General features: G+C 31.1%; 1 protein-coding gene across 2 annotated transcripts in view; it reads left to right on the forward strand.

Moving 5' to 3' along the window:
- The window catches only part of LOC106463272 (polypyrimidine tract-binding protein 3-like), a 52669-nt gene that overhangs the window by 31184 nt on the left and 6857 nt on the right, over positions 1-14628 (forward strand). For both annotated transcript variants that reach the window (XM_013923288.2, XM_013923287.2), the window contains exons 8-15: positions 2445-2607; positions 3551-3640; positions 4005-4135; positions 7894-7927; positions 9989-10081; positions 10736-10833; positions 11709-11827; positions 12392-12469. In XM_013923288.2, the coding sequence (XP_013778742.1) occupies positions 2445-2607; positions 3551-3640; positions 4005-4135; positions 7894-7927; positions 9989-10081; positions 10736-10833; positions 11709-11827; positions 12392-12469 (806 nt within the window). The remainder of the gene's footprint in view (positions 1-2444; positions 2608-3550; positions 3641-4004; positions 4136-7893; positions 7928-9988; positions 10082-10735; positions 10834-11708; positions 11828-12391; positions 12470-14628) is intronic.

A 14628-nucleotide genomic window follows, 5' to 3' on the forward strand; every position in this document is an offset into this window, starting at 1 on the left:
CAACGTTTCGACAAGTTTTTGGTACCTGATGATGACAAAACCTTGTCGAAACGTTGTACATTTGCTGCCATGTTAAACTTATATTAAAGTTTTTCTTCATTACCCATTTAAGCCGTCTCCAGCCATTATTAGTCTCAAAGTGGGTTCCTCATCATCAAATTCGAAACTGTTGAGTTATTTCCTCAAACTTTCATGTTATTGATAAGAAAAGTATTTGTTCTGGAGAGTTTATTATAAGTGAAAATTTGTGATATTCCTTAACTGAAAATGTAGAAAAATTATTCTGTTGTCACAGTAACAAGATGCTGAGTGAAAGGAATGTGATTGACTTTTTGCAGTCAACAAAGAAGAGACTACCTAAATTGTACAAAAACAAGCACATTTTATTCATGCTAAGGAACAAGACAAAAATAAAACAAGAGGATGGTTAGTAAATGACACAACATAAATGGAATAAAGCTTTCTGAAAGCACCAGGATGGTTAGTAAATGACACAACATAAATAGAACAAAGTTTTCTGAAAGCACCAGGATGGTTAGTAAATGACACAACATAAATAGGACAAAGTTTTCTGAAAGCACCAGGATGGTTAGTAAATGACACAACATAAATAGAACAAAGTTTTCTGAAAGTACCACAATGGTTAGTAAATGACACAACATAAATAGAACAAAGTTTTCTGAAAGCACCACGATGGTTAGTAAATGACACAACATAAATAGAACAAAGTTTTCTGAAAGCACCAGGATGGTTAGTAAATGACACAACATAAATAGAACAAAGGGTGCTATCCACAGTTTCACGGGATGGTTGTACTCAACAACACCCAAGCTTGGGACTACCTTAGGACTGTCACATGGAGAAGATACTTCTGCATTTTTGAAAACAAATTTGTAGATAATTAGCTATAGAGAATTGTAAGTAATCCTGGTGCTTTCAGAAAACTTTGTTCTTTTTATGTTGTGTCATTTACTAACTTGGACTCATGTCACAGAGAGTAACATCTAGCATATAACGTTTTGGGACAACATGGAACCTGTTGGTTCATCTCAGCTGTTCCATCCTCTAAACTAAATTAAAATAATGTTTAAAAAAATCTTAAAGCCAGCCCTTATCATTCCTATACTTATCAAGCTTTTTCTTAAACTCACATAAATATACTGCCTTTACAACATCCAAAGGCCAACCACCCTGTTAGAAAAATAAAACTGTCTTAGCTGAAGATGACTTCTACCTTGCCAAAAATTTCTATTTGTGTCCCCTGATCCTACTATTCTCACTTTTAAATATGTTGATACATCAACACTATCAATTCCCTTTACAATCTTAAACTCCTCAATCAGATCCCCCTAATTCTTCTGTTTGAATTTACCAGGTTTGGAACTATAACTCTCAAATAAATGTTTAAATGTTATTACTATATAAAAGATGCATTAAAGAAGGACAGTATATGTGATAACTACATACCACAACACTAAATAACATATTAGCCTATTTATCAACATGCAACTTATGTTTATTAATCAAGTTACTCTTCTCTTCAAGCAAAATGTATATAAACATTTTTAGAAGTTGGGCTTATCCTAAAATCATTTTAAAATGTTTCACTCTTCCCGTGTGAAAATTTGTGACAACTATTTAAATGGAATGTGACAAAAATTAATTTCAAAATATAATTTCAAAGAATGGTTATCCATTTTTATGCTTGGGTGTTTATACAGGGCAAAGTCATTTAGTGACACAAACTTGGAGTTTAAATTATTAATGCCATTACTATTAAGTCTTTGTTAAAAAAAACCTTACATACAATAATTTATTCTCTGTGTTTCAGGAATGTTTGAACTTTATTTTAAATCTCAGTATAAATTTCATATTTTAGGTTATAATGGATTGTTTTTTGATTGTTGATATGGGTTTTGTATTCACATGTTTTAGCATGATGGATGAAAAGTTTAGTTTTACATAAAAACATTGATTTGTTTTGTGTGGGTTTATTGAACTTTTGTAAATGTTTCTTAATAAGTGAAAATTCAGATGGATTGTGATTCACATCCAAGTCACTGTTCCAACAGTCAGATGCTCTAGACTGAGCTAAAATTAGCAGAGATTTTAAACAAAAACATTATAAAACACAATCCAACTTTTAGAATCAATCAGAATTTGGAATCGTGGCATTTGATACTCATTGTCTTCGGCCTTTCGGGCAGAGACGTTGCTTCATGTCTCACACCAATTTTAATTTTTCACAAATATTTAAGAAGTTTTAAGTCTTTTGTTTATTCTTTTTGTTATTAGAAAGTATTGTAAGGTGTCATAAAATAGGAGCTAGTAGTTTAAAAGGTCAGAATGGATAAACAGGCTGAAATTAATGGATCAGATGTTAATTAAATAAAACTATATACCTTTTATAGTTCTTATTTTTTATTATTATTACTTGTTTACAGAGTCTTAATGGACAGAATATCTACAATTCCTGTTGTACACTCAGAATTGAGCACTCCAAGCTGACCAACTTAAATGTCAAATACAACAATGACAAGAGCAGGGATTTTACAAATCCAAACCTTATGACTGGTGATCCAACATTAGACTTACTGGGACTACCAGGTATTTATTGTTGCAATTATTCAGGTGTGAAGGATGTTGGACAAGTCGGTACCAGTGTATTTCTCGTAATAGTTGAATAGCTTAAAGAAAACTTGTTTTGTGAAATTTTGTTGTTATTCTTATTGAGTTTTTTCATTTTCTTTAAAAGAGTTTCAAAAAAGAAATATTGAGAAGTTGTGAAAGAAAAAATATTGGGTTGAAGAAAACATGACCTTCACTAAAAATGTGAAAAAAAATATAAAAAGAGAAAACAAATATCTTAAGTTGGTTTGATTTAAAAAAAAAAATAAACCCCACCCCCACATAGAGAACACAGGCATTTCTCTAGTTTGTTTCTAGCCAGATCTTGTAATTAATTACACCCTCTACATTGTAATATTAGTTAAGGATAGGTAACTCATAATGCTTATGTTCATTTTGTATGTTGTCTCTCCTAACAGTTTTTAGGGAATTTTATTTAAATTCTCCTTACTTGAAAGTAAAAGGTTAACATAGTTTATACGAATCTACATCTGTGCTTGAATATGTGTGTTAAACTTATGAAACTATATGTAGTTGAAATATTTTGCAGTAATATTCATCAAATTTTACTTCATAATGTATAGATTTGCATGAATGCAAAAATAAACCTAAAGAAGATAACACAGAGGTTAAACTATTTTTTCTTCGTTATTTCTTTCAAAACGTGATAATCAGATGTATTGTGTACTCTGTACTTTTTTTTGTCAAGATCACCCCTAAGGTCAATGGAAAAATTTGCACAGAAGTCAAATTCATTCCTGATCAAGTTATAGACTTTAGTCCTAGTTGTGCTTCAGAGTCAAAAATAACTATACAACTTGTAAAGTGTCAATCTGAGCTTTTCCAAAAACAGGACAAACTTTATTTTTGTTATAAAATATATATATTTTTATTATTATTATATATATATTGTTGAACTTAGGGTCTATGGGGATTCTGGCCTCACCATTTGGTCCAGCCCCAGGTCTTGCTTCTCCACTGGCAGCTGCTTATGCTGCTACAGCTGCAGGAGGTGAGATTATCTTTATTTCAAGAAATCATTAAACTTGCTTAAATGTAAAACTTAAGGTGTTATGATTGATTCTTGTTCAATGTTTTAAAATAGTTTAATGATTGACTGCAAGGCTTTTAATTAAAGTGTTGAATTTACACTTTATTGCCCAAACCTTTCCATTTATAATAAACTATTAATTTGTGAAACAATGGTTCCAGTAATAGAGAAAGCTTAATAAAAGACAAACTAGAAACTATTGTAACTATACTTTCATATCTCACGTTTTCAAACCTTTTGCTACTAGAATTCACTTTTAAAGTATGTTTGATTGTCTGAATTTTATATATCATGTCTGCAAAATACTTGTTTATAAATTCTGTAGCTCTTAGTTTGGGTGGATTTGCATTGCCACCTACTGCTACTTCAGCCACAACGCTAGGTCTGTCTGGACTTCGTCTACCAGGTCAGCTCCTCTTAGGTTGTGTTCTTCTTGTAAGCAACCTCAATGAACAGGTACGTAGTGGAAAAGCCAGTTTTCGTTTATAATACTTGTTTTATTAATTAGTTTAATAATGAGATTTTTACTCCAAGCATGTAGCTTGTTTTTAATAGTTTGTGTATGTAATAAATTGTTTCTATGTGGTAAATATTTAACATGGTGATTTATGATATATGTATAGATTAAATAGTTAACATTATGACTTAATGACAGGCATAAAGATTAAATGGTTGACATGGTGATTTACTACTTGTATTTCTTTATAAATTAATTTCATGCTAACAATATGATCACTTGTTAGGTATATATGAACTAGTTTCATGTTGCCAGTGTGATCACTTGTTGGCTTTCTTTGAGATAATTTGATGTTACCAGTGTGATCACTTATTGGGTTTCTTTGAGATAGTTTGATGTTACCAGTGTTATCACTTGTTGGGTTTATATGACCTAGTTTCATATTACCAGTGTGATCACTTTTTGGGTGTATATGAACTAGTTTCACGTTACCAGTGTGATCACTTGTTGGGTTTATATGAGCTAGTTTCACATTACCAGTGTGATAACTTGTTCGGTCTATATGACCTAGTTTCATGTTACCAGTATGATCACTTGTTGTATGTATATGAACTAGTTTCATGTTACCAGTATGATCACTTGTTGGATGTATATGAACTAGTTTCGTGTTACCAGTATGATCACTTGTTGGATGTATATGAACTAGTTTCGTGTTTCCAGTGTGATCACTTGTTGGATGTATATGAACTAGTTTCGTGTTTCCAGTGTGATCACTTGTTGGGATTATATGAGCTAGTTTCGTGTTTCCAGTGTGATCACTTGTTGGGATTATATGAGCTAGTTTCGTGTTTCCAGTGTGATCACTTGTTGGGATTATATGAGCTAGTTTCATGTTACCAGTATGATCACTTGTTGGGTTTATATGAGCTAGTTTCATGTTACCAGTGTGATCACTTGTTGGGTTTATATGAGCTAGTTTCATGTTACCAGTGTGATCACTTGTTGGGTTTATATGGGGTAGTTTCATGTTACCAGTATGATGACATGTTGGGTTTGTATGAGCTACTTTAATTTTATCAGCAGAATTACTTATTGGAAATGGGGACTATATGATAAGCACTATTTCTGTGGTGACTGTGGGTCTTTCTGACAGATTGGTTGGTGTTCTTCCAATTATCTCATCCCATTAAGAATGCTTTCAAGAGGACTATTATGCACGTTTTGCCAACATATGTTAGGTTGGCTGAACATGTTATTGGTTAATTGGATGTAAAAAAGTTTTTTTCTTGTGTGTTTCATACCTCTTTATTTAAATATTCCAGTTTATTACATTGTCATCTTTTCTGGCATGATGGATTCTTCCAGATAGATCAGTATTGTAGTCTTTATGTCTAATATGCTATGGAATTCTTAACTCTCATTGGTGTCTATTTCATCAGTGCATGGGAGTCGACATTCATTAGGGATGTTGGTAATGGAGTTCTTGCTCTCCACTGAGGTTTTAGATATTGGTTTGGTGTGTACTAACAGTGATCATATTGTGTTGTAGCTTCTGAATACTGGTCTGACTTTATGTTGTTAATATATCCTCTGTATGTCTTTAGAAAGACCTTTGACATGGAGGTATATGGCTGCATCTGTAGTTTTATTCCGGTCTATTTTGTTCTCTGTTTTCTTTCTTATTAACTGTTACAGGTATCTATTTCAGTAGAGGGCTGTAGTGTAGTGTTTATTGAAACTAGGTAGCCCATGACACCTGTCCACACAGTAAACGAATATTTCACTACTGGAACACCTGGAGTTTGGGAAAAGTAGAAGTGTACTTAGGGTACTATAAGTGATGATGAATGTTCTTCAGAAATTCATTGTATTTTATTCTAACCCAGCTTGTTCCATACTGTCCATTTCTCTTTTTGTTTTGATTGAAGAATTGTTTTTTGATAGCTCAGGTATTAATCAAAGTATGTAAGTCAAGTGAAAACATTCAATTCAACATGACTGGATATCAACACTTGTGCTAATTGGCTCCTAGAATGCCCACAGAATACTTAACATGCATGATATAAAATGTTCCAGAAAGAGGAAAAGTGAACTGTTTTTTTAACGTGGATTTCAGTGTATCTGTTATTAGTGCTAGGATGTTTTGTACAGCTCTTACTGCATTTTTTGTTAAACATAATCAAACATTAGACTTTGATGAGCTCACATTCTATTATAATTAGTGAATTAGGTTCTTAAAAATGACACTTTGGTCCAGGAAAGTCGTGGAATCTTTTTTTTTTTTTTTCAGTTAGCTTCTGAAGACGTGCATTTACCTGTACCTGTTGGTTTTCTGTAAACTCTAGAGAGATTATAAAAACACCCATGATAACCTCACAAAATAGTGACCACCTTCAATGTATCCAACCTTGAAAAAGTACAAATACGCTGCTCAGCTTTAAAATAGTAGAACTCTCAAGGACCACATCCAATTGACAATCTTCACAATAATAGAACTTGCAACCTATCTCTAACATCAAGATATGTACTACTAACAACAACAAGGCCTAACCATTGGCTCACCAATATTACCAGTAGTCAGTGACTTCTGTATGGAACATTTCAAAGTTAATTCCTTCAGAACAGCTACTGTATGCCCCAAGATTTGGCTTGGATATGTTGACAGTATGTTCATAATGTTGCTGCACACTAGAGACAAGAATTCATGAACTACCTGAACAAACAACATCCCACAATTCAATTCATGATGGAAGTACAAAAAATATGACAAGACTTAAAACTTGCATAGTTTTCACAGGAAATCTTCAGGTATAGGTAAATATCTTGACTCTAAACAAAAGCACCCCAGAATGCAAGTTTGTAATAAAGAAAATACTGTGAAGAAGAAAGAAGAACACATTACCACAACCTTCTTTGGATCACTTTTATAAAGATAAACATTACAAATATACAAAAACAAAATTACAGATGTATTCCTCTGTGTCAGAGATCTCTCTGAAATGTTACGTAAGATGTTAACATCATAAAATCAGAAGAGTATTCAGAAACCACATCTTAATACAATCACAGTTTATACATACCAAATCACCTGAAGACCCAATATCATTTACAATGTCCCCCGTGAATGTGGACTTCAATAATTTTGAGAAGAAGAAACACCGAAAAAAGTTAAAATTCAGGAGCATAACACACGTGTCAGAGAATATGATACAATAAATGGAATCATTCCGAAATAATGGGATATGAACCACACGCGAGGAGAAAAAAAAATGTAAAAGGAACCCTGAATATCCTTCTTGAAAACTTTAAGGTAGGTTAGTTTATTCAATTCTTAATGAAGGAGACTCCAGGTGAATGGACATCACACCAACCTCTCTAACAAGAAAACCCAGGTTTGAACCTAGTTATTAACATAACAGAAATAGCCCCTCTCGGAACTTCCCTGAAGACAGCAAGCAACGTGTATGATAAAGAGTAGTTAGTAATTAATATATGTTAATTCAAAAAAGTTTGTAATTAATCAGTAATTAGATTTAAGTGATTGTATTGACGATGATATCTGATTGCCACAACCTTACCATAAGTACTAAACTTTCTGATCATATAATGAATCATTTGTATCTTTGATTTGTTTTCTTTTTTCTTTCACACTTGGCCTGCTGATGTTTTCCCATGTGGACTTATTTATTTCTTCACTTGGAAAATTGATCTCTTCGTACTTCCACTCTGCTACACCCACCTGTTGCTCTGACCATAGGTGGTCACGCCCGATGCTCTCTTTATCCTCTTTGGTATGTTTTTTTTTTTTTCTAACTCAGCATTCTTTTGTTTTTCTATTTTTCTCTAAAACAATCTTCTTTAACTTTCTCTCAGATTATACAGTTGTGGAACTTAATAAAAAGTAAATCAATGGTACTTGTTTCCTGTGTATTTATTAGTAGCAAAATTAATTTAATTATAAAAGCATTCTTCTCTAACAGACCTGGAAAAAAAAACAGCATTTACGATATTAAGAAATCATCTAGTATCAAAAAATAGGTAAATCACAAAAATAAGAAAAAATAAAAAACCTGAAAACTACTGCAATTTAGACCTAAGGGTGTCGGATTATCAGATTTCTGGTCTTGAAAGGAAAAAATTCCAATTTTGACATCACATTCCTGCATGGGAGTAGCTGGATATGGATCTGGGGAAGTGAAGCCTTCCGCACACACACACGCTCCAACACATACACAACGTTTTATATAGGTATCAACTATAGTAGCTATTTTGGTCATCACAATATCTGACAAATAAGAAAAGGTACTAAAATTACATTTCAACTATAATTTAGTATTAGAATTTATGAATGATAGAATTTTATGCTCATTGGTTCATCTCTTGCAAGGAAATGTTCATTTGAAAATCAGTCCTTCCCCCCCCCCTCCAATTTGTATCAAAGTGTTTTGCAAGTTAATTTACCTATAGAACACTTGTTTTCAGTTCTAAACTAGTTAATATACACTGGAGAATACCAAGTGTGAGATTGGAAGGTTTGATATCTGCATTAAGTAGAGCCACGACGGATTCCTTTTGAAGTTAGTGATTAGAAAGAGATGGTGTTCAAACATGTTACAATCCAATTAAAAAAGGACAAGAAAACTATAGAGCAATATAAACTGTTCTCACTGTAATCACTTTTATTTTCTTAGATCAGATCTTAGATTGATCAGACTTCAACCAACTGAAGTTATCAGAAATATTTGAAGAACAGTTACCATTGTTCTGCTAAGTTTATGCCTTGTCGTAGATGTCATAAACATGTTGAATACTAATCTTACAATGGAAATCAAGATAAATATAGCCCTGAGAATAGTAGTCTTGATTTGAGATGACTTTCCATCAACACCAAAATAACATTTTAAGAGAGTTTTATTTCAGATTTTAAAGCGGAGGATCAAACCCTGAACGTATACAAAGTTTTATGTGAGAAATTGGTCTATTGTTAAACTCTTGTTCAAAGTTATCAAAAAAAAAAACGTAGTAATGATTGGCTCATGATTTTAAGATTAAGTAATTTTTTGAAATAAAAATAAATGTTTGTTACATTGGAAAAACTAATAGGCCTAAAAAATTAATGTAAAAACAAGTTAATTGTAAATGTTATTTAATTTCACACACCTCCAGTTTTGAGCTGAAATAGACAAATTAAGAGTAATGGGGGGACATCTGTAGTTAACTTGTTTTTGTAACAATTAACTATAGTTAATGTTATGTTAATTAAATACATGTATCTATAGTCTTTATAATCCAGCTCCCATACTATAATTTGTCTGTGTCCTATTATGTATAGCCTGATCTCTAACTTGTATATTACATCAATGAGTCAAAATAACCAGATTTGTAAAGTTAGGTGCCTCTGTTGTAATTGTTTCATTTGTGATAAGTTTTGAAAGCATAGCTATCTCTAAGAAGAATAACAAGTTTTCAAGTGTAAAACTTTTTAACCGTAGATTGTACTGAAAGGGTTGAACTAAACAGATTAGATATACTCTCTGATCTTAACAAGTATATTAAATTCAACAAAAAGCTTACCTTTGCTACTTCTTTAAAATATTTCTCATCTATCATCTCGTTTATTGTTGTTGTTTTTTTGTAATTTTCAGGGATAATCAAGACAGATAAATTACTACCTTTTTTGTTTTTTAACACTAGTGTTTATAGAACAATTGAGGAACCTCCAGGAAGTGGTTATAATGTATAATTAGATGTAAGATTCTTATATACTTCTAATATGTGTAATTTTTAGTTACATAATAACTTTAGAATTGATAACCAGACTGGTTTCAAAATTGATTTCTTATTCTCTACAGGAGTGTATGGTGATGTCATACGGGTCAAAATTTTATTTGGCAAAAAAGACAATGCTTTAATACAAATGGCAGAGCCTCATCAAGCACATTTAGGTAAGGAATTTAATTTGTATATTTTGAAGGTTTGTGTTGTTGCAACTTCATAGACATGTAAAAACCTATATATTTGTGAAACTTGTATATAGAGAAATACCGATAAACACATTATAGCAGTAAAAAATCTATTCGGAAGAATAACCATGTATATAATTTGTGACTTGATAAAGGGAAACCTATATAATTTGCAACTTGATAAAGGAAAAGCCTATGTAATTTGTGACTTGATAAAGGAAAAACCTATGTAATTTGTGACTCGATAAAGGAAAAACCTATGTAATTTGTGACTCGATAAAGGAAAAACCTATATAATTTGGGACTCGATTTAAGAAAAAAAAACCTATGTAATTTGTGACTCGATAAAAAGAAAAAAAACCTATGTAATTTGTGACTCGATAAAAGAAAAAAACTATGTAATTTGTGACTCGATAAAGGAAAAGTAATTGCCACAAAGTATTTGTGTAATAACGGATGTCGTTTAATAGTAATCATCCTATGTAAGTGAATAAAATGAATCTGTTGTTTGTATTTTCTGAAATTAGTTTAAGTTTTTGAAAAAGAAAATTTGTCATAGTGATATAAAAAGTATTGTTTCTTGTTTGACACTTCAAGAGAGGTTATGAAACAGTAAAACAATTTTTCTTTTTCTAGCCATGACTCATCTGGATAAGATTCTTCTGTTTGGTAAACAGATCAGAGTAACTCCCTCAAAACATCAGGTTGTTCAGATGCCAAAAGAGGGGCAGACGGTGAGATATTCGTCCACTATCAGTACATTAAGCCTTGAAAATATCTAAAACTCTTAAGGAGTTGATATAAAAAAATTCTTAAACAATATGTCTTAGCAATGGATAGTAGTAATATTTTTAATTTTATAAAAATTATACATCACCAGTAAGTCACATTGAGTTATTTTTTTTAATATTTTGACGAATAGTGACAAAGGAACAGAACTATTCATAAGATAATTTCAGATTTTCAATTGATGGACATAGAATTAAGAAACAAAGTAGACCTCGTTAAACCTTCTCAAGATATTTTTGTCACAAGGTCTTTTTTGCTAGCTGGTTTTAAGTTTTTATATAAAGAATATCAAGATTTATAACTTTTTTGGATTCTTTATTTTGCAAGTTTTTGGGCCAAATACTGGAGCTTTTCAGTTTTATTATAACAGAATATATTCTTCTGTTGAAGACTATTACTGGGGCTGAATGCTTTTAAAATAAAAGATAAAAAAAAGTTCATAGAGATATTTATTTAATAATTTTTATCCAGCATTAAGAATCTAAAACATTATTAGGAGTCATATAGGTTAATCAAATATGTAAAAAATTCATGTTGGTAGATAATAAATGCATCATTATACCTGCTTAACTCAAAACTGAAATCTCTACATTTTTCATCATAGACTTTTAAGTTTTGTGCTATGTATTTGTGGATCGAATAGGGTTGAGATCAAATTCTGTAATGTTTTATTAGTTGATTTAATATTTTTCTGTTACTTACATTTGGTTATGATGTGATAGAACAATTTGTTACAATTTCTACAAGTATTTATAGTGTCTTGAGGTTAATTCTATTTTAAAAACTGCAAGTTTTAGAGAAATTTACATCTGTCTTTCAGGATGCTGGGTTAACCAAAGACTTCACCAATTCTCCCCTTCACCGGTTCAAGAAACCAGGGTCAAAAAACTATCAGAATATCTACCCTCCAACTGCCACTCTTCACCTGTCCAACATCCCGTAGGTTCTTTTATCTTCTAACCTTGCGACTTACGGAGTTCCACATATTTTCATTTAACTCCCATTTTGTATGGTTGAGATTTTTTTCCAAATGTTAAACTGTTTGTAGCAACTTTTTTTTTCTCTCTCTTTTACTGAGTTTCACTAGTTTTGACCAAAACGAAAAACACTGTTTATTGCTAATTTTTAAATGAACCTAAATTATGTAACTTAGTGTTTGTTTAAATTTATTACAAATTTTCCTTGAATTAAGTACAAATGAATCAGTGATGGTTATTGGTGTTGAAACAAAGACAATTATAAGAATGTTTATGAATACTCTTCTGTTAAGAACTTTTCATACCTTACATCATACTTGGTAATAGGCTGTTATGAAATAATAATAATAATGAGAGATATAAAATAATAACAGTAATAAATAAATAAAATGTAAACATTTAGTATTTTATCAAAATACGTCAGTTTTTAAAGATCATCATAATTTTCATCATTCGTTTAATAACAATCTACTTCATGTTCTTCATTATATTACTTTCAAATTCTGATGAACTTCTTTGGTTAAAGGCCCAATATAACAGAAGAGGAGATCAGAGATGCCTTTGGAAAAACGGGATGTACCATTGTGGCATTCAAGTTTTTTCCGTAAGTAAGCTTTCAATTATTTTGTTGTCACGGTGTTTGTATGAATTCTTCAAAAACAAAAAATAAAGCATTAAGAAACTAATTCTACAAAATTATGCATGTTCTATCACTTTTATTTTTTTTGTCAATTTCCGTATTGGACAATTAAATTTGGGCTTCCCAATTAACTTAAAACCTATTAAAGGTTATATTTGAAAGTGGTTGTGTTTGTTTGTTTTTTGTAAAATTTACGTATAAAACCTATATTTTTCCAACCAGCCTGAATCACACACACACTATGCTTTCATAAAAATGTTTAAAAACTGGACTTTGGACTACAAGACAAAGTCTTTTATTGTAATGGTAAATAAAACCTATGACAAAAGTCTGATATATTGTTAAATATTGTCTGGAAAAATACAAGAAACCTATGGTCCTAATAATGTTGTGATTTTATGAGTGGTTCAAGTTAGAAAATTGGTTGTTTAGCCAAGAAATTAACCGTAAGAATACCTATATTTTAATGTTGTAGCCTATTTTTCTAAAAATGAACTGGAATGCCTGTAAATTCTAAGGAATCCTAAATAGATTAATATTAGTGTTTCAAATCTTTTAACACATCCTAAAACCTAATGCTTGGAAATAATGAAAGTTGTAAAAGCACTGTTTCAATGCATGTTCTAAATTGCCTTAAAAACTTTCACAAGACATATTTTCTACATATAAATGTTGTTATATTGTTATAAAATAAATATAATATATATATTCTGCTAAAATAGCAGTTGAGAAATTTCCATGGGATTAAAAGCCTTTTGCACTGATGGTATGACTTTTATAGCATTGAAAATTTTTCACAGGATTAAGACCCTAAACTTTTAGGAAGTTGGTTGAATAGTCAACAAATTATTTACATTTGCTGATGATATTAAAGTTTTAGGTGTTGCTGGCTTTGACAAGGATGGTGATGTTTTAAAAAAGGATTTGGATTATTTGATAGGTTGAACAAATAAATGGCAGATGGCTTTTAATTATGATAAATGCAAGGTATTGCATATAGGATATCAGTTTTAATTATGTGTAAACTTTCATAGGAGTCACTTTTACATTGTTGTGAAAAAAAAAAAGATCTTGGTGTTCCAGTTGATCAGTCTCTTAAATCATCCATGCAATGTGTAGGAGAGCAAATAGAATTTTAGGTTGTACCTACAGTAATATTGAGTACAAGTCTTAAAAAGGTTTAGTCTGCATTTGGAGTATAGTGTTCAATTTTGGGCTCTATACCTTAGGAATACCATTGAATTATTGGAAAGGACTTGGAGGATAGCTACTAGGATGATACCTGGGATCAAAAGATTGTCATATGAGGATAAGTTAAGATCATGAAGTTGTTTTCTCAACAAAAAAAAAAAGAAGAGTTAGAGGGTATCTTATTGAGGTGTTTAAAATTATAAAGGGAATTGATAATGTTGATGTATCATCTTTTTTTTGTATTTAATGATGAGAATGGTAAGAGTATGGGACACAAATATAGATTTTGGCAGGTTGGAGTCATTTTTAGCTAGTACAGCATTAATTTTCTAACAGAGAGGTTGGCTTTTGATATGGGTTGTCTTCAGATGTCATAGAGGAAGTTAATTAATAGGAAGGCTTGCTAAATAATTGAATGATAAGGGCTGGCTTTGAGTGTTTTATATGTATTTATAATAATTGTCAGGTTTTATGTATTGGTTGGAGACTTGACAGTAGGTATGTGTCATTTGTTGGCAATACATTTCAACAATAAACAAACAGCATACAGTCCACTTGTTTTAGAATAATATATTAAAACAAGTCAAACATAAACACAAATGTTCATTACAGCTGTATGCAGAGCATTAAATAATTGTCTCTTTTTCGTCAAAGTTTAACAGGCTGTTTAACTTACTTTAGATGAATTATTCTTCCTGCTCTATGATTACAGTATATTCTGTAATAATTTCTCTTTAAAATCACCACTATAACTGTTGGTTACCACAGTTGTATCCAGAGCTTTAAATAATTGTCTTTTGGTTCAATTACTTTAGAACACAATTGAAAAGACAAACTATTCTTCTGTACTCTGTTATTATAATACAATCTGTGATAATTTCATTTTAAAAATTGCCACTATACACTCATTAAGGCTACACTCCCAATCACAC

Source organism: Limulus polyphemus, unplaced genomic scaffold, assembly GCF_000517525.1.
Source record: "Limulus polyphemus unplaced genomic scaffold, Limulus_polyphemus-2.1.2 Scaffold1363, whole genome shotgun sequence".
NCBI lineage: Eukaryota > Metazoa > Arthropoda > Merostomata > Xiphosura > Limulidae > Limulus > Limulus polyphemus.